The sequence below is a fragment of the Eptatretus burgeri genome, chromosome 16, assembly GCF_056783735.1.
Source record: "Eptatretus burgeri isolate ZD-2024b chromosome 16, Ebu_testis_v1, whole genome shotgun sequence".
Lineage (NCBI taxonomy): Eukaryota > Metazoa > Chordata > Myxini > Myxiniformes > Myxinidae > Eptatretus > Eptatretus burgeri.
The window spans coordinates 11,134,314-11,155,503 of NC_140976.1; the positions used below are offsets into that span (position 1 = coordinate 11,134,314).

The 21,190-nt window shown below is 42.1% G+C and overlaps 1 protein-coding gene across 3 annotated transcripts in view; it reads left to right on the forward strand.

The window, feature by feature from the left end:
• LOC147010513 (AT-rich interactive domain-containing protein 1A-like) overlaps positions 1-21,190 on the forward strand; it is a 123,355-nt gene that overhangs the window by 20,151 nt on the left and 82,014 nt on the right. For all 3 annotated transcript variants that reach the window (XM_085859396.1, XM_085859394.1, XM_085859395.1), the window contains exons 2-3: positions 12,963-13,187; positions 15,764-16,477. In XM_085859396.1, coding sequence (XP_085715522.1) covers positions 12,963-13,187; positions 15,764-16,477 — 939 coding nt within the window. The remainder of the gene's footprint in view (positions 1-12,962; positions 13,188-15,763; positions 16,478-21,190) is intronic.

Genomic DNA, 21,190 nt, shown 5'->3' on the forward strand with positions numbered 1-21,190 from the left:
GAAATGTTGAAAAAAAAAAAAAGTACTGAACATAACTGGCTTTTAATCGATATGAGCAATGGGATGGAATGAGACTCACCATTATTATAAGTGAAGAAGAAGATGAAGGAGGAAAAGTTTTTGTTTTAATGTCAATTGAAACCGGCCCATCTGTCCTCACCTTACTCAACTATATAATACTGTTTCAAACCGGCCCATCTATCCTCACCTTACTCAACTATATAATACTGTTTCAAACCGGCCCATCTATCCTCACCTTACTCAACTATATTTAGCTGTAACTATATTTCACATGAATATTGTTTGAACAAAGCGGGGCGGCTTGGGCCCAGGCCCAACTGCTCGCAGTTATAAAGCACGTTTCTTGTTTGTCTTGATTTTGGTTGTTTTTCGTTTTTCTGCTTGTCCAAATCATCCCAGACTGCTTCGATGAAGTGAAATTCAGGACTTTTCAGGGGAAATTTTAGTAGTTGTCGTGTTTCTGACTCTGCTTTTCTTTCTAAATATGTTTTAATGATACTTTGTGAGTTTGGGGTCATTGTCGTGCTGGAAGACAAAGTTGTCGCCAATTCGCCGGCTCCTTGATGGGATACCATGGTGGATGAGTATCTCCTTGTACTTCACAGCATTTAATGTTCCTTCATTTCTCACCAAATCACCAACACCAGCAGCAGAAATACATCCCCAAACCTGAACAGAGCCTCCACCATGCTTCACAGTCGGCTATCGATACATATCCTTGTACTTCTCAACAACCCTGCTTCTGACATACTGCCCCCTCTCTGTTTCAAAAATGTCAAAACTTTGATTCGTCACTGCAAAGTACCTTTCCCCACTGATGAACATCCCAACTCTGACGTTCTTGGGCATACGTCAGTCTCTTGGCTTTGTTACCTTTACACACAGAGGTGTTTTTGACAGCAACTCGTCCATGGAGACCACATTTGTTAAGAGATCTTCCGACAGTAGATGAGTCCATTTGAACCCCAAGTGTGTGTGTGTGTGTGTGTGTGTGTGTGTGTGTGTGTGTGTGTGTGTGTGTGTGTGTGTGTGTGTGTGTGTGTGTGCCAGTTCTTGTGTAAGTTCAGCACTCAATTTTTTTTCTCTCCTTTCTTATGGGAAACTTATCTTCAAGCATTGCTCATCTGTTTTGCTGAGGTTCTTTGGCCTTCCAACCCATTTTCTATCTTTAACTTCTCCAGTTTCTCTATGCTTCTGTATTGTTGCTTGAATTCCACAGCTGAAAATACCTGTTTAGTGGGATATTTCTCTGGGAATTGCCTTTTTGGTTTGTTTGAGTCTCCTCGAGTTTAATATCTTGGGCATAGTGTGGATTTATCTGTTACAAAAAGGTGTGTGTGTGTGTGTGTGTGTGTGTGTGTGTGTGTGTGTGTGTGTGTGTGTGTGTGTGTGTGTGTGTGTGTGTGTGTGTGTGTGTTACACTTCATTCTAAAGGGTTTCTGTTGTCATAGAATGATAAAAATGGTACCGTTTGAAAGCTAATAATTAATTTATTTGGTTGGAAAACTAATAATTTATTTATTTGCAACAAATATTTGTGTCCGTTTTTAATCATAGACTCATGCCTGTTTTAAAAGCCAGTCTTTCCGGAACTGAAGAGGAAGAAGCATGAATGGGAGCTTTATGCAGTGGTTCCAATGGAACTTTTATTATTCTGCAGCAGCAGGAACCCTTGAGAAGGACACTGAAGGGAGCACACAGAATTATATATCGTAAAACTTATCGAAGCAATAGAAAAATATATATATTGGTCGACAGAAGGAGCACACAAACAACAAACCACAGCCATCTCGACAGCAGCAACAGCCACTACTGTACGTGTTATTACAACTATTGCAAGGCCCACTTGGCTGCGCCTGGAAGGGTTTGAGGGTAGTGGAGTAGCGGCTAAAACCCGAATCCTATCCCGGTTCCTCCTGATGACTCCATCTTTGCTCTTTACTTCATTGGGTTCCTTCTTGGTCTTCCGTTTCATTGTAAAAGATCCATTTTTCAAGTGTTTCACTTCGTTTTCCATCTTCATTAATATTCACAAATAGATGTGCAATATGTTTTGTGAAGTACAACATGCTGTCTTTTCAATAAACCTATTGGTGCAGCAACTGGTAGGTACACTTAGTATTACCTGCAAGAGAAATTACAGACTTGTGAAAACAAAATGTGGTGGCCTAAGACTTAGATTATTTGGACAGAAAGAAAAAAAAAAATCAAAAGACAAATTATGGAAAAACCTCCTAATGGAATTTCTCCAAAAATTGCAGCATTCCAAAAAGGACTACAAAGGCACTCAGTAGAGTGCTGACAAGTTCAATGATGGGCCAGATCTGAATTCGGACTTGAACCAGAATTGAATGGGCTTGTTCTTGTCACCTACCCAACTAATTCACCAAGTTTTGTCAAGCCGTTCACAATGTTTTGGAATGTCGTGCTACACAGTCGGACCCCAGCATTCGTAGAGGATACCTTCCTGAAAAACGCCACGAAAATCGAATCCGCGAATGTTGGGGCATTGTTTCAATGGGAAGAAGGGGGATAGGTTCCTGGTGTTTCGTGATTCATAAGGGAATATCAAAAATCCCGTGAAAACTGCAAATACGCAAAAGTATAGTGCCACGAATGTAGAAGCAGTTCACATTTCATGAACCACGATGTCTGGGTCTGACTGTGTACCATTTTTGGCCCTATCTCTCAATGGCATCATTAAAAAATTATCATATCCTTATCTTCACCAAAATCAAATCAATTCGTCCGTGTCGCACACCCAACCTGTCCACCAAGTTTCATCCGAATCCATACACAACCTTTTGATATATTCTGCTCACAGACAAATAGGGTTGAAAACATAACCTTTGCCCACATTTGGTGGTGGAGGTAAATAGCTCTTGTTTTGTATGAAAAAGGTGGTCACACGAAATATTGAAATTTAATGCATTAATATTGTAAAATACAATTTATTTTTGTTTCTTTAATGAAACATGATCTGTAATATAAAGGCACTCGATAGAGCGCATACCTCCGCCAGGCTGAACGGTTTACATTTTGTAGGCTACTGATGGGCTGGATCTGCATCCGGACCCGCACCAAAATCTAATCGGCTTGTTCTCGCCACCTACCCAACTCATCCACCATGATTCGTCTGAATCCGTCCATAACCTGTTGTGGATATCATGTGTATAGCTTCCGTATGCTCCAGTAATGCCATGTTTGGCCCTATCGCTCAATGATAAAGATTCAATTTGAAGGTTAAACGATCCCCGTGGCTGGATCCCGATCCGGAGCCGGTTCTTCACGGAAATCAAATCGATTCATCTTTGTCACACACCCAACCTGTCCACCAAGTTTTGTCCGAATCCGTCCATAACTTGTTGAGATATCCTGCTCACAGACAGGCAAACAGGAGTGAAAACATCACCTCCATCCACCTGAGTTGGCAGTGGTAATAACATCTTTTATTGATCAAAATATGCCAATGTGACATTAAAAATGTATATTTTGAAGGCAGCCTTAGGCATTCGCACAGTACACTATATTTCCTTTTCAAGATCGAGGCTCATGGAAGATCGAGGTGGTTGAGATTCTAAACCGACAGTGGGCCAACAGTTGGAGACAATAAGTAAGGGAATGTTTGAACAGGAAAATAGGGGAGGAAGCACACAGTATCCTACAAGAAACATGGTAGAGCTCGGCTGGGTCGATGGAAGAAGAAAAAGGACCACGGGTAAGGATGGGGGCATGACCTTTGTCTCCATGTTACAAAAGGTGTCTGATGTATTTTTTTTTTTTGTTCAACATATGTGGGGGAGATGAAAGACTCGTGTTTTAAATTGTTACCTATCTGTCGGACAATTATTGAACGTCTTGTCAATTATAATTTGATGTTCAGCTGCAATGAATGTTGAGGTGCGTTTTCTTTTTTTATTTGAAATTTAAAAAAAAATCCTTTCGAAGTTGACCTTTTCTGTTCTAAACGGGTGATCTTTTTGACTTGCACTCCTTTGTTATCGACCATTGTCTTTTTACAAGCTTGAGGGCAGTGCTTCGCTAACCTTCGTGTGATGGGCAAGTGGCATGTACAACAGGAAGCAAGCCTTCGTTTATAAGCACAGCAAGTGCATGCTCTTAGTGCATTACAGCTTTAAGTACCTGTACCTGAGGGTTCCATTAGGTGCACAGAGAGCTAACTCTGAAGCATCTAATTGCCAAGAGAGTCATCTGTGCCAGTCTTGTGTTGGTGGAGGCATTGCATTTGTCATCGGTGTGAAATTTTACTGAAATTAGATTGTTTGAAGGCTTTTGCCATTTAAATTCTTTTGATAATGAATACTGTATGGTGATCGATGTTTTGTGTTCAATGAGAGGTTTGTGCATCCCATACGTCACGCTGCTGCTGCTACTACGACTAATTGTATTACGACACGTTGCATTCCTCATAGTACTCTGCACGATCACCATTGGGTTATGTTATCATGAAATCCACAATGACGAGTCAACCGTTTGGCTTCAAGTGGAACATTTGAATCACTTTTAAGTTGATGCACCCAGGGTGTCCATGAGGCTTCCTTTTGGATTAGATCAAGGATTGATTAGATCTTCCCCCACCATGAGCCTGGATCACAAGCTTAAGAGCCCAGTGAGCTGAGGACCGCTCATCCATCTGATAGAAATTATTGAAGAGACTTCAGTGTCTCTGTCTAATATCAATGGCACATTTCAGCTAAACTGGTGTATCAGCAGACACTGTATTGTTCATGACATGATGAAAGCAGTGGATGTGAAAGATCTGATACTGGCACCACGTATGGAATACATGCTTTGTATTGGAGTCTCTTTACAGTTGCACCTATGTTTATGTGGCACACCTTATGTACTAACATTATGCAAAGCCTGGTGTTGGCTCAGTGGTTAGGGTGGCAGCTTAGGATCCTAGGGTCCTGAGTTCAAGCCCTGTCGGCCACTGAATCAATACACCAGGGGGTTGACTCAGCCTGTCATCCTTCCGAGGTCGGCGAAATGAGTACCAGTTCCAGTGTGTGTACTGGTAGAGGGGCACTGCATCAGCGACACAGTCGCGCTTCAAGAAATGATAGCTACCCGGCAACTAAGCTGCCATACAACCACCACCAACATCATGCAGGCCCTGTAAATACAAACCTTTGTGTTAAATAGGCTACTTTGCCTCAAAACCCTGTCCAAAATGGCTGACAATGCAATTTGCCATGTCACTGAAATGTTTACTTAAACATTTTCCCTCCCTTGTCCAACCCTCTCCCCCCTCCTTGCACCCAAAGCCTTGTCCCCTCCCTCTTCATTAACAGTGTGGACCTCAAATATCCGGGGGCTTCGCTCAAACCTGACAGTTCTTTCCATACAGGTTCCTACTGACAAACCAGACATAATCTACCAGGCAGAATCTTTCCTCCCTCAAGACGTGTCTGACTCCCAAGTATCTCTCCCTGATTACTCCCTCCTCCGGTCTGATGGACCTGAGCCTCGTCCTGGTGGAGGAGTTGCTCTCTTCATCAAAGACCTCCATTCCTCACTCTCCAGGCACTGCTCTCACTCCCCCACACCCCCAGGATTACCTCTGGCTATGGCTTCCCCTCCACTCCCACCTCATGTTTATATGTGTACTGTACCGTCCACCAAACAGTGATGACTCCATTTACACCTCGCTATCCGAAAACATGGACCAACTTCTACCTTCTCATCCAAACTCTCTCTTCCTCATATGTGGTGACCTCAATTGTCATCACGCCAGTTGGCTAGGTGTGGGGTACCTCTCTCACCTGTCATGGCACTTCAATAAAAGATTTCTGCGACTCATTTGGACTAAATCAGTCAACTTCCCGACTCGGATCTCAACCAACAGCACTCCATCTCTTCTGGATCTGATTTTGACAATTTTTCCTGAAAATATCTGCTGTTCTTCCTCTGCTGCAATCGGTTCTTCTGACCACGTGCTTGTGAAAGTGGACATCTCTCTGGCTGTTATTGGAGAACTACCTCAGCACCGTCAAATTTGGCATTTCACTCAGGCTGGCTGGCAGGGTCTCCAAGCAGCCGTCAAACTTCTCGACTGGTCTCCCATCGCTACTTTCTCCAACATCAACTCATCCTGGGAATTCTTTCAAAGAAACTTGCTCTCCCTCATGCACAAATTTATCCCCTCTCATGTTCAGTTGGCCTACCTTTACTCCCGCCCTTGGTTCACTGAAGCTTGTGGTGAGGCAGTTGTCCTGAAACAACTTGCCTTTGCCTCATGGAAGCAAACTCCACTGAGGGTAATCTCAGTTCCTTCTACAAAGCTTGGAACAAGTGTGTATGTACCCTCAGGAGAGCCAGAAAACATCATTCCGAGCTCAAGTCTGAACCCTCAAACCTCTCTTCCTCTTCCAAATCTTGGTGGCATCTCATCAAATCTGTTTCTGGTGTATGTTCCCCCTCCATCCCCTCCCTTACCTCAAATGGCCGCACTGCTGATGCCACACGTGAAAAGGCTGAATGCCTAAACTTGGTGTTTGCATCTAAATCTTGTGTCCCAAACCCATCGTTTTCTGTACCCACCTTACCCAGTCACACCCAACTATCCCTGGACTCCGTATCCTTTTCTTCTGACAAAGTGGAGAGTTTGCTGTCAAACCTCGACTCGGATTCTGCAACCGGTCCAGAAGGCATCAGCCCACGTGTGCTAAAAATATGCTCCTCTGCTCTTGCTCACCCTCTCTGTTCTATTCACCCTCTCGTTTGCTCAAGGTCATCTGCCATCTGCTTGAAAATCAGCAAATATTACTGCCCTGCACAAAAAAGGTGCAAAAATGGATCCCTGCAACTACAGACCAATCAACCTTCTCCCAATCATCAGCAAGGTTACGGAATCCATCATCGCTTCAGACATTAAATCCTTCCTCTTCTCCAATGGCCTGATTTCCGATCATCAATTTGGTTTCAGACCAAGTCACTCTACCCTGGATATGCAGCTTCTGCTCTTCCAACAATGGATGGAGGTCCTCAATGCCGGACATGAAACCAGAACCATATCCCTCGACATATCGCGTGCTTTTGACACGGTCTGGCACCCTGCCCTGCTCACCAAACTCTCTTTCTTTCTGTACCCACCTTACTTTGTTGGTTCACATTAATTATGTAGGGTGTTCAAAATCCCCATAAATGAGGTATTCACAATTTGTCAAAAGACGTGCCCACAAAGCATAATGAGGCATCCATAGAAATATAAATACATTTATGCATTTTGTTGGTCATTATTGATTCGCGTGTTTTTAAGAAACAATGGTGTCCGGTCTTGGAGGATTTGTGAGTGTGTCGTTTACATCACCTTTATGAAAGCCCCTCCAATGCCACAGACCGATTTTGTCCAGTACCATCGGGATTGGCCAGAGCTTCTGTTCCCCTGTTAACACTGTTTGACATTCACATCAGAATGTCATGAGCCAGCATGTGGCTCTGTTCTTTACCCATATGAGATGCCTGTGAAGCGATAGATTTTCATCTGTTGCCACAAATAATCTAAACGGAGAGAACAAGCGGAAAACTGTCAAAACCATAAAGAGAGAATTACCATTCTTCATGCCAGAGCCAAATGTTTGTCCTCGCCACGGTGGCCCATTCCACACATGGCGTTGGAATCCTCCAAAAGTTGGTTGCTGATCATGTCAAGGAGTAGACATACAGGGTGTTCCACAAAGACCTGGACAATTTAGCTTGTTAATATATTTTGAACCACAAATGATACGACGATACCCTTTGGTTTATTTGATGTAGAAACTCATAAAGTTTTGTGGCCCACCATCAATACACTTCAATATGAGCTCCATTTGTCATGCGCAGGACATCAAGGCCGTGCACGTGTTCTTGCCATGTTCGGCTCAGCATGTTTGCATCCACCATTGAGCATGTTGCTGTGATGTGAGAATGAAGATCCTGCAGGTTTGCCACCTTGGTGTTACAGCCAACATCTTTGACAACCCCCCCCCCCCCCGCCCAAACAGAAAAAAAAATCAACTGGGGTTATGTCCTTTGATCATGGGGGCCAGGCGGTTGGTCTGTCTCAGCCAATCCAGCGACCTGGAAATTTTTCATTCAGGACGGCTCGAGGATTGCTGTCCTGTTGAAAAATGATAACGAGTTGCAGGTCTTCAATCTGTTTCGGCAAATCCTTCCAAACATGTTCATGTAAATTATTGAGGTCACTGCGTCCTCCACAAAGAAAAGCGGACCCACCAAGTGGTCATGGAGAAGGCCACACCACACATTGACCTTTGGACTGTCACGTATGTGTTCAATGACCACATAGGTGTTTTCAGAGCCCCAGATCCTCACATTGTGCCGGTTGACCCTCCCCGATACATGAAAGCAAGCTTCGTCTATGAACATTACCTTTTTCAGGTAATCTTCGTCATCCTCAATGTGACAGCATTTCCAAAGCAAACGCCTTGCATTTTGAGTCCGTCATTTGCTTTGAGTTCCTGCAGAATCTGCACCTATTAGTCATAAAGCTTCACTTTATGCAAAATCCTGTGTACAGTGGTGGTTCGTAGTCCCAGTTCTCTGGGTGCACGTCAAATTGATCTTCTGGGACTTTGTAGAAATGATTCACGCACCTTTTCAGCGTCTGCTGCACTTGTGCTTGGTCGACCGCTACTTTTCTGTTTGGCAACTTCCAGTCTCCTTAAATCTCTTGTGCCACTCTCTGGTACTAGTCCGCGATGGTGGATTCCTTCCATGCCTTGTACGGAAGTTACGCTGAATTTGCATGTCGGATCTTGTCTCTGAACCATTCGACGCACTGAGATTTCTCCTGTCGAATCGCCATTTTCTTTTTCATTAAACCACCAGACCTGAAAATCAAGAAAACCTTCTGAGTTTCTGTATCATAAAACAAAAGGGTATTGTGATATCATTTGTTGTATTAACTATATTAACAACCAAAGTTGTCCAGGTCTTTTTGGAACGCCCTGTAATTTGCAGTTCAAGCTGAACATAAAACAAGTCATTCTCTGTATCTGAAGCATCGTCGGTGAGGGTGAAAGTGACAATGTTGGTGCTCCATGGCGCTGCCTCAATCTGGCATGTAGAGGGCGACCTGATATGAGGCACTGTTATATTACATCAAGGCTTGCCTACAAGGACAATTAAGCACCAAAGCCTCCATGATATCAGTGATGGACACCCACGACATGGCCCATAGCTTCAAGATCCTATGATGGCCTGTCGGAACATTTCAGGTGGTAATATTGGTCAATGCTTTCCTTTTTTTTGGTCAGAAATAAATACTGACTTTTTTGCCAATGATTGAGATGACTCATCAGATTTGGAAGTCTGGTGATTCAACACTTTACCAAATGGATTCCTTTACACTCCGAGCAGACCACTTTTTTTCTCTGTCTAAGATGACCACTTGACTGGGATCAAAACTGTGACCATGCAGGTTCAAGTCCGTATATACTGTACAGCAGAGTTCAAAGCCTCTTCATGAGCTAGATGACTATTTTGGTTCATACGGGCCCATCAGGGTTTGCCGAGTTTCTCCCATGTAGGTCTCAATGCATGTTGGGTCTCTACATCTGATGCCATACACCAAATCATGTTGCTTATCCTTCTGGACGTTGTCCATAACATGAACTAACTGTCTTTGTCGAAGTCTGCAGGGTTTATATGATGTAACGATGCCAAACATGGAAAAGGATCTTCTCACTTTCTCAGACAGCTTATGAAGAGGCTTTGAACTCTGCTGTGTAGTATATATGGACTTGAGCCTGCATGGTCACAGCTTTGATCCCAGTCAAGTGGTCATCTTAGACAGAGGAAAAAAAAAATAAGTGATTTGCTTGAGGTATAAAGGAATCCATTTGGGAAAGCGTTGAATCACCATCTCTCAAGGAAAAGAGCGGTTTGCGATTTCATCCGTCAAAACTATAACATCTCTTCCACGCCGTCTGCAACCGTCACGTGACGCCCGGATTGGCCTACAGACAGACTAGCAATATCACCAACAGAGGTCACATGGTGATTCTTAAGCTGCTTCTTCAGTTGAACATGTGCCGTGACCAAGGCGAGTGGATTCTTGCCGAAATGTCAGCTTTACCGACTCGTAAGTCCAGCTTTTTTCTTTAATAAACTTTTACTGAAACAACAGTGCGTTTAGATATCGAAGATGCTGCCGAGTAGCAAATGACGCCTTGATTCATCGGCAAGGCGACCAATGCCCTGAGCAACTGGTGTGAATGCTGCTTGCTGCAGCCCCTAACACCATCTTCTGCTGGTTGTTTCATGATAAAAACCATTGCCGCAGCATTTTACTTGCACGTCGATTATAATTGTTGTAGTCGTAGGAGTCGGTGCTCCACAATATTTCATTCTTTAGGGATGTTATGCTTTGATATTGTGCAAATTGAAATGGCTGAGAGCGGTTTTGGTGTGGTCCAGCAGAGCAAATAATTGAAAGACTAGCTGCAACACATTCGGATTGCAACTTTCCTTTTTGCCCCAACATTGTGCTCTTTGCTTTTCTCACTTGAAGCATTTCTCACAAGTTGCTTCTCCACCTCGCAACGTGGTCTATTTATTTATTTGTCCCCCCCCCCCCCATCCACTGTCTTATCACTGCTTGGAACAGCTGCCACGTGATGTCTGCAAATTTTTTTGCATGCGTTCCTCTTTTGCGGCTTCTGCGTGCTCCAGTCCATTATGGAAGTGTTGCTTTTCCGGCAGAAGTTGTTTCGTCGTTTTATTGCTAAATACTTGAAAATAAATCTATAACGGGGTTTAACCTTGCTTTAGTTTTGAGAAATGCGTCTTGTTTTCCTGTTGAATGTCATTTTGATGCCTTTTGGCACTTTTCAAGGTTATTATGGAACTGCTGATACGGAGAAGACTGCAACCACTGCTTGTCTTGTATCTGGTAATTCATAGAAGTGCTCCACAACATCCTGAACTATCAGGGTCGACAACAATACATTGGCTCAGCATTTTAAAAGCTTTCTGCAAAAGTTGTCCTTTCTAGATCATCCACATGAGCACGCTGAACAATCGAAGGTGTATGCTAACCAAAATATGTGGCTTTCGACGTGAATGAGAAATCCATGGGGTTTGAGCGAGCGAACGAACATACCGATCTGTTTTCTTAACCTATCGATAAACATTTGTCTATTTACATTTCTTTGGCCTTTTTTGTTTTTTTTTCCCCCCTGAAGTTGCAGTAAGTATTGGTAATCTGCGGATGATTATAACACGTTATCATGAATCTGCAGTTGTTTTGGTCTTCGTGAAATGTATTTTTAAAATCTTTTGTGTATTTAAAAGTTTTTTTTTTTTTTACTGCAGTTTATTTTTTATTTTGAGGTTTAAGGTGTATGTTCATGTCTCGTCGGGGCATGTTTTATTTTTTTTTTTTTTTTTTTTCTTTTTAACCATTTGAACTTTTGTTATCAAATTTCAACTGACCTTTATCTTGAGAATATGGAGAAGACTAATTAGGGTTTGGATTAAAAGGACGAAGCCACATTTAGTACAAATAGGCCTTCTTTGTCCGTCATTTGCATAAAGTGAGACAGCCGGGTCTTGTAATCGTTTCCGTGTTTCCTTTTTTGCCTTCAAATATTCAACAAACCTTTTTTTGAAAGAATACGGAGGACACTTTTTGACGTTGAAGTTTACATTCAATTTTTTTTAAATTAATTTTTCTTTTCGTCAAGTTTACTCAAGTACAAAGTAGATGTGGACGGGCTTTGCTCTTTAAGATGTTTTCTCGTTTTCTCTTTACATGTTTTCCAATGAAGTATCCTTTGTCGGTTTTACCTCCGCCACCAATGCTGGTCAGAGGTTGTTTTCACCCCTGTTTGTGAGCAGGATATCTCAAAAAGTTATGGACGGATTCGGACAACAGTTGGTGGACACGTTGGGTGTGTGCCAATGGTGAATTGAATCGATTTTGGTGAAGATATGGATTTGAATACGATAATTTATTTTCATTTGATTCTTCACTTTGAGAGATGAGGCCAAAAACGATACTTATCATGATATATTTCAAAAGGTTTTGGACGGATTATAGCAAAACGTGGTGAATAAGTTGGGTGGGTGGCAAGAACAAGCCGATTACATTTTGGTTCAGGTCTGGATCCAGATCCAGCTGACAAGTGGGATACAAAATGTAAACTGTTCAGCCTGGTGGAGGTGTGCGTGCTACCGTGTGCCGGTCTAGTTTTACTGTGTACACTGCCTGCTTATTGAGGAGCTATAATCACAGAACGGACCAGGACGGAATGCAACAAAGGGAAGAGGGGCCAGGGGAACACACCAACAGCAAGGCTGAGGGACAAATTAGAGGGAGACTTGGAGGGATAAGGAACATTGGGAAAAATGAAGGTTTGGGGAGGACATGGGCGGTGAACAAGATGGATACAGCCGCAAACTCTCAATCACAGAAGTGGAAGGAAAACCTGTAAACTCTATAAGAGTTGTATTTGTAGTGGGTTAAGGGAGGTAAAAAAGAAAAGCTTTGGTCACACTTATGGATTCTAAAAACCATGGAAATTGGGATGTTTTAATGTTCATGTGAGACCAGAAGGAACACCCTACTTCACATCCACAGGCATACTAGATGATGCAATGCCTCTGCCTGTGAATGAGCAAGATGCTATTTTGTTGTCACATACCATGAGTGAATCGTTATTAAAATATTAAGGGGTAGTTGGGCAATCGCTGTATGATGAGCAGCATGGGCTCATGATAACGTCACAAATGGTGTGTATTGGGGATCGGGTTGGGGGAGTTCACAATTTTGGTATTTTTACACAATGTGTTGATGGCTCTTAACAGGGTCTACGGTCATTGTATCAACATCAATTTTTGTTGTTGTTGCAGCAGCTGATGGATGAGTATCCATCGCTCATTCTGTTGTATTTCTATTGTTTCTGTTGATGCAGGTGGTGCCCCTGGAAGCTGGCCGCAGGGGACAAGTGTACAGCGGTGTCGGAGGGCCGTTCGTTGGGGTACCGGGTAGTCCGGCGATAGATGAGGTTCAGCAAGGTGGCTTCCCTGGCCGAGAGCTCACGGGTGATGGGGTCTATAGCTCTCAGACCACTCACCAACACCCAACGTTACAGGGCAGGCCGTCCGGAGCACCCACCGGTCTCTACTCACAGCAGCAGGTGGGGCCCATGCCCGGCTGGTGTTGTGTCGTTTCCTTTGATTGATGTGATCTTTGGCTTTTCAAACAAGACCTGCACTTGGTTTATTCTTGTCTTCCATTATTTACATGTCAAGTATCTTTCCAAGTGTAAGGACTTGAGGGTTGGAGAAGGTTTGGGGAGTGGGGGAGTCAGGGGGAGGGGGTGCTGGTGGAAATCTCCATGTAACCTTAAGCAACATATGATTTAATGGGGAAGAAAAGTTCAGGAGAGGCAGATTTAAAAAAATAAATTATTATTGTTCTTTTGCATTGCACAATGTCAGGAATGAATTTTCTTTTTTTAAGCTCATTGATTCAAAGGAAGCAAAAGAAGGGGGAGCGGTTGTTGTCGTGTGGGATATGGGGATGATTAAAGAGAATAGATGGGGAGGGGTGAGAAAGCTACTCGGTCTTCGTATGACTGTTGAAGCACTTATTCCTGTGGGGGTTACATCTCATGTCAACGGAGATATTCCTCGTCCATCTTTCTTCGCCAAACAGCAAGGCACTGACAACTTCTTCCCAACTCGAGCAGGTCGTTGGATTAAATTTAATAACCAAGCAAAAGCTTTTGCACTTTTGACCAGGTTACGCACACTTTCAAAGGCTCTGTTTAATGTGTTTCAAGCGTCGATGTAAGGAAACAGCTACCTAGATTATGCAGTACGAAATAACATGCGTTGGTGCCAACATAAATAAATAAGCAAACAGTTGCTTTCCTCTTAACTCAGAGATTTCAGTTACAACCTTGAAAATGTTACCGATTTGCATAGTTTTAAGATGACAATCAACAACTTAATTTTTTGGTGTCGTTTGTTTTCGTTTTTCTTTCTTGGATCTGTCGTATGCAGTCAGAAGGGGGAGCTTGAGGAGCAAGTTAAAAAAAAAATATATATATATATATATATATTTATATTTATATGTCGGTGCTTCTTCAATATCACTGCCTTTTCTTCGTGACCTTTTTTTTTTTCTAATTCAAAGCTATTGCACTTATCACGCCATCATTGAACTCAGGTCTATTACAATCGTCACATGCCGGCACCATTTGCATAGCAGCCGTGCGTTAAAAGCATTTATATCAAGTCTCATTGCCATTTGATCAAAAGTGCAAATGGGGTTTGTTAAAACATGGAGAGAGAAATAACAAGTGTGTTATCAGGAAGTCGGTGGACTTCCGATGTGGGATGGCATGGGCATTGCAAGGGTTTAATATAACGCAAGCCGTCAAAATAATCTATCGAGACACACGTATAAACCTAATAAGGTAACCGACCAGTTGGCTGCAGAGGATTTCACATCCAACAACATTCATGAAATCTTGAACAGTATCGTTAGAGTTACAAAACCGACAGATCCAAAACAGCCCGTTACTAATTCTTCTTTCAAGGATTTACAAGGAATTAAGGTGCAGAAGGAGGCCATTCGGCCCATCATGCCTGCGCTACACCAATACCAGATTTAATCAATCCGTCCATACCCCTTCCCTTCGTGTGCAGCCTTTTTGGCTGCTACACCGATACTCATTTCGCTGACCTCGGAAGGATGACAGGCTGAATAAACCCCACCTGGTGTTAATTCAGCGGCAAACGGAGCTTGAATTCAGGACCCTCGGATCCCAAGCCAACACCCTAACCGCTAAGCCAACACCAGGTTTTTAATAATTCTTATTCTTATTCTTTTCAGATCGCCAAATAAAATAGTTTTTAACTCAGTACTGGCGAAGGGTTAAACATGAATCGACTGTATTTTAGAGTGGGGAAAGTCTAATGCCATTAGAAATTTTCATAACTTGAAAGGATTCCAAAAAATAAGCAAAGCCGCATACCTATGTGCACTAGATTAGGGCAATGAAGGCCCAGGAGGGGATAGGCAGGACAATTCCCGTCAATCAGCCAGATGGGGGGCAGCACACGGTGACGCAATTGGCGAAGGGCCAATCACACCTATGCGGGTGTGGTTAATGGTGGAACGTTATTGCTGCCCATTATATAATAGCCCGACTAATGCCAAGTGTTTTCACACGTAATCGACAAGTGTAATCAAAAGGAAATTCTCAAGCATATTACTTTTTAAAGTGCAGAAACAAGTAAATTAAACATTTTAAGAAATGTAAAAGTGCGTGCGTGTGCTTAACAGTTTAAAATATCTCACTGGTCAAATTCATGAATGGAAATGATCAGCAATATCATTGTGGAAGGATGTATGGATGGATTGGCAACAACCACTCTTCAACGAAAGATTTAGGGATGGTTTCACATGATAATTTATTGTGAATATCCCTACCTTGTTTACATAATTTTTGTCACATCATCCCTACATCCTTTTACATTTAAAAATGACTTTTATTACCGAAGTACAAAGAGAATAAACAGCATATTTAGGGTTCCTGCAACACCATACAATGAAGGAGATTTCCAAAACTATGGATGATCTGCACTCGTTTGCTTTTTTGAGATGAAATATGCTATGAAAAGTTTCTTGCAACAAAGCTAAATAATCGTTATTGGAGAATTTATTTATGCATTTATTCTACCCCCCCCCCCGCCCCCATAGGAAATGCTGCCCCAGTATGGGCAGCAAGCTGTTGCAAGCTACATGCAACAACGACCACAGGGTTATTATGGTCGCCCCCCTGGTCCTTATGGCTTGCAGCAGGGCCCCACACAGTATGCACCACAACAGCCTGGACCTTATGGTCCCCAACCACCCAGTATGTATGGTCAGCCTGCTCAGATCCAGTATAATCATCACATGCCGGCACCGTATGCACAGCAACCATATGTGGCACATGGGCAGTTTACGCAGCAGCCATACCCACCTCCAAGCCAGTACATGCCACAGCATCAGCGGCCGTACTACCCCCCTGGTTCAATGTACATGCAACAGCAGCAGCAGCAGCCACCGCAACCACACCCACAAGTTCAACAGCAGTCACAGCAACAACAACAGCAACAATCACAGCAGCAACAGCATCCGCAACAGCCTCAGCAGCAATCACAGCAACCGCAACCGCAGCCCCAGCAGCAGCAGCAGCAGCAGGTTCCACAGTCAATGTTTGAGTCAGACAACTATCAACGTAGTCAGGCTGGAGCACCATCCCAACATGATGGCTATGGTTGGGGAGCCACTGGGGGCACCAGTTCAAACCAGGAAGCATATGGACGAGGGCCTGGTGTGGCGGGTGATGGCAGGGCAGCCGCAATGGAAGGTGCTAGCAAGCCAAATCGTGCGGACCTTGGACAGCAAGGGCGTCCACAGAGCCTTCCGGTGAGGGAAGCGTAAATGTGTTTTTTTGTTTAGTTTGTTTATTAAAATTGTACCTCGTTCGCACTCCGATGTCATGCCATTTTTAAGCAGTATCAAGCAATCTGACTTGCTCATCTCTCCGTACCTCTATCACAAATATCACAGGACATGGTACACGTGATTGTTTGTTTGCACGACTAAAAATGTCATTTTTAAGACCCACAAAATGGTGGCCAATTTGCCTGCCCTTTAGGTCTTGATTTTAAAGCTTGTAATGGTGTGCAGGTATTCTTCAAAAAAAAGTAGTCAATAAATACCGGTACAAAATGGGAATAACACATTCGCTGAACACACAACCGCACAGTGCAGTACCGCTCTCACACAACTGATTTTTTTTTCTTCTCACTTTGAGGCATTTAGATGCAAGATAATTTTTTTTAAATATGACAAAGTTTTTTACACTTTTTTTTTACACCAAAAAGTGTACACTTCAAAGTACACTTTGACAAATTGTTTGAATTTTGAAGAAGATTTGGTTCTGCTGAAAGAAAAAGTGGTTTGACTGGCACTTGATCTCTCCCGATTCTGAATTACATAGCGATTTAAAACAAAAATATTCGATCAATAAACAACACTGCACTGATGGCGAATGCGATTAATCTTACCACAATGGATCAAATGTGGATGTTTCTAAAACTCCAAAATTGACGTGGCGGAAATAGCACCACCTTTGGTGGTAGCTGGTATTACATATCGTCTTCCTTTATCTTGTGGAGTATGATATGCTGTGATCAATAAAATTAATTCAAAAATGACAAATTATAAAGTGCATTTCCAAGACTATGCCACAGTACATGCCCACTGAGGGGAGTTCCTCCTAGTATGATTAATGCACAAGGTTGTTATCACAAATTGTTTTGAATTATTTTGTGAAGTGGTTTATTGACTTAAAAATAAATAAATAAATAAATAAATAAAAAAAACATATATATATATATATATATATATACACACACACACACACACACACACATCAGATGCACCTCCTGACTGTTATAGTGAGCATCACCGTGGATTATGTCTCACACGGTAAAACTGCATAATCCACGCAGAACAACCGTCCCTCGGCCACCCAGCCAATTGTTTCTGCTAATGCAAACCATTCCTCCAGAAGGCACGTGATTTGACCAGCGGGAAAATCGAAACATCAGGAGTGTGACGAGCACTCTGCTGATCCCCATTGGACAACAGTCCGCAACAGATGGTTGGATATTTATCGGTATACCATCCTGATGAGGGCAAATATGGCCGAAATCCATATCGGTGGTTCTGTTTGATGTTTCGCTGATGATGACCATCTATATAATGTTTGACTCTGACAGTCACCGGGCCGAAGCCTCTGTGTTGGAGGCGATGCTTTGGTGTGGACTGTTGTCCAATGGGGATCAGCGGAGTGCTCATCACACTCCTGATGTTTCGAGATATATATATATATATATATATATATATATATATATATATATATATATATATATATATATATATATATATATATATATATATATATATATATATATATATATATATGCCTGGTGTTGGCGCAGTGGTTTATGCAGCGGCTTGGGATCCAAAAGGTCCTGAGTTCAAGCCCCGTTGGGCCACTGAATTAATACACCAGGGGGTTGACTCAGCCTGTCATCCTTCCGAGGTCAGCAAAATGAGTACCAGTGTACTGGGCCGATGTATACCCCGGTTAAAATAGATGTACCATATCCCTGTGTTGTAAGATGCGACCAGGGTTGCGTCAGGAAAGGCATCCGGCGTAAAACATGTGCCAAATCACTATGCGGATCATACGGATGATCCGCTGTGGCGAGCCCGAACGGGAGCAGCCGAAAGAAGAAGAACATATATATATATATATATATATATATATATATATATATATATATATATATTTGTATATGTATATATATGTATATATATATATATATGTATATATATATATATTTGTATATGTCTATATACGAGACAACCCGTGAACCCGTTGGGTTCCTTTTGTGACAGCAGTTGATAAAAAAATTACTAATTAAAAAAAACAACAAAAAAGATAGCTCCAGCGAATTATACCACTAAGGTTGTTTGCATTGATCAAATATTCCCGAAGAGTAATTGACTGAATCAGTAATTGATTTTTTTTTTCGTTGGCCGATTTAAACGAAACTTGATATTGAGCGTCAATGTGAAGAAAAAAATGGAGAAAAGAAAGTCGAAGAAATTGTGCGTAATCTTCTAAACACAATTTTATTTATTAATGAACACGGAAGTATTTGATCAAAATGGCAGTTTACTTTATGCTTAAAAATAAATCATTGTTTGTCTATTCTAAATGTTTGAGATTTTAAAATAAATCATTTCAAGAAAACAAATAAACCAATGTCACCCCCAGGGTGACCAGTATCTTGCCAAAATGTGAACATGAGTGACTTATTTATTCGATTAAAGTTACTCAAAAAATAAGGGTTTCGTCGACCTTGATGCTTGACCTTTTTGTGACCTCGACCTTTGACCTTGACCTTTATATTTTCGTACGGTTAATGGTATCTCTCCAGGACCGTTGTACATGAAATATCAAGAGATTTTGATGAGAACTGAGGAAATAAAATTTTTATTAAAAATCCGTTTTTTTCGTCATGACGTCATCAAATGACGTCATAGCATCAAACTTTTGACAGATCTCAAAAGCACTTATCAAGTGCTTTCATATGAGGTATTACTCGATATGGTATCTAAGATTTCAAAATTTGACCTTGAGGTCAAAAACTTTCGACCTCCAGCGCTAACCATGAAGGTCAAGGCTGATCGCCATCAAAAATTAATCAGCTGAGCGCCAGACCATGAACTATATTCCCATGAAGTTTGAAGACGATCCGATCAAAATTACTCAAAAAATAAGGGTTTCGTCGACTCCCCTGATTTGCAACAAAGTGACCTTGACCTTTGACCTTGACCTTGAAAATTTTATGCGCTGAAAGGGACCTCTATAGGCCTCTGATATGCGAAGTTACAAAAATTTCCAATGATAACTGTGCTCTGCAGAGTGATCGATACATGATTACAGACAAACAAACAAAAACAAAAAAAAACATACAAGCTGACGAACATATCTTGCAAAAACTTCGTTTTGGCAAGATAAAAAGACAAGTCTGAAGACGACGATGGTTCACGAGCGGTATTTGACGATGGAGATTGTTTCAGAAGTCAAGGATGAGACAATGTGATAATGTTTGACCAAGTTATAAGAATGATCAACATGATGTGGTACGAGTGACAGGTTATTAGCTGCAAAAATGTCGAAAACCCGGTTTCGTTCAACAACTTTAAAAATTTGACCTTTGCATAACCTTTAAAGGTCACAAAACAATGTTGTGGACATTAAAATAAGAAAACAGGATACGTGCTATAGCTTATTGGAGTTAGTTCGTCGAAGAAGGTCGAAAACCCGGTTCGATTCCCACAACTTTGAAAATTTTACCTTTGTGAACTTTAAAGGTCAAAGGTCAAGGATTATGACCTTTGGTGCAAAACTTCCTCTGGAACATTCCAGGAACAATATAACGTCATATAGGCTATATGGCATTTCACACTCCTCAGATTATCCATACTTTGATGAAATCAGCGTAAAAACAAACTTGAAGGGGGCGCCACGAGCAAGGAGTTCGAGATGGAGCAAAATGGCTTTAAGACTTTAGGTGGGGAATGACCTCAAGATTATACATAAAAAAATATTGTCATCCTAGCTCTCAAAGTTTGGGCGGTCATATGATTTTTATTTCAAAATTTGCAATTTTCTCAGTTTGACCTTGGGACGAAAATGAAAAATCGAGCTCAGTGGGGCTATGCAGGTGCCATTGGGCTAACCAAATACCGAAACCCCTGCCAGATTCGACAAACCCCTCGGAGAAGATGGATTTTTATGTCAAAATCGCAAATTTCTAAGTTCGTGACCTTGTGACCTTGACCTTGGGACGAAAATGAAAAATCGAGCTCCATGGGGCTATGCAGGTGCCATTGGGCTAACCAAATACCGAAACCCCTGTCAGATTCGACAACCCCCCTCAGAGAAGATGCAAATTAAAATCGGCGACCCCCTAAAATCACAATTCGCAATTTTCTAAGTTCGTGACTTTGTGGCCTTGACCTTGGGACGAAAATGAAAAATCGAGCTCTGTGGGGCTATGCAGGTGCCATTGGGCTAACCAAATACCAAAACCCCTGTCAGATTCGACAAACCCCTCGGAGAAGAAATTTTTTTTATGTCAAAATCGCAATTTTCTAAGTTCGTGACCTTGTGCCCTTGACTTTGGGACGAAAATGAAAAATCGAGCTCCGTGGGGCTATGCAGGTGCCATTGGGCTAACCAAATACCGAAACCCCTGTCAGATTCGACAAAACCCCGAGGAGAAGATGCAAATTGAAATTGGCTACCCCCTAAAAACACATGTTTTTTTTGGGCGTGGCTCTGCCCATAATGGGTGCACCATGCCCATTTTCAGGAAAACACAACTACATCATGATATAAACCTCCCACCAAAATTTCATCAGGATCGGATCAAAACCCACAGAGCTATGCTCGGGACAGACAGACAGACAGAGAGACAGACAGACACACAACAATAACGAATATAGTGGTCACTTATATTTTTCATGAAAATATTTTTTCCGTGAACCAAT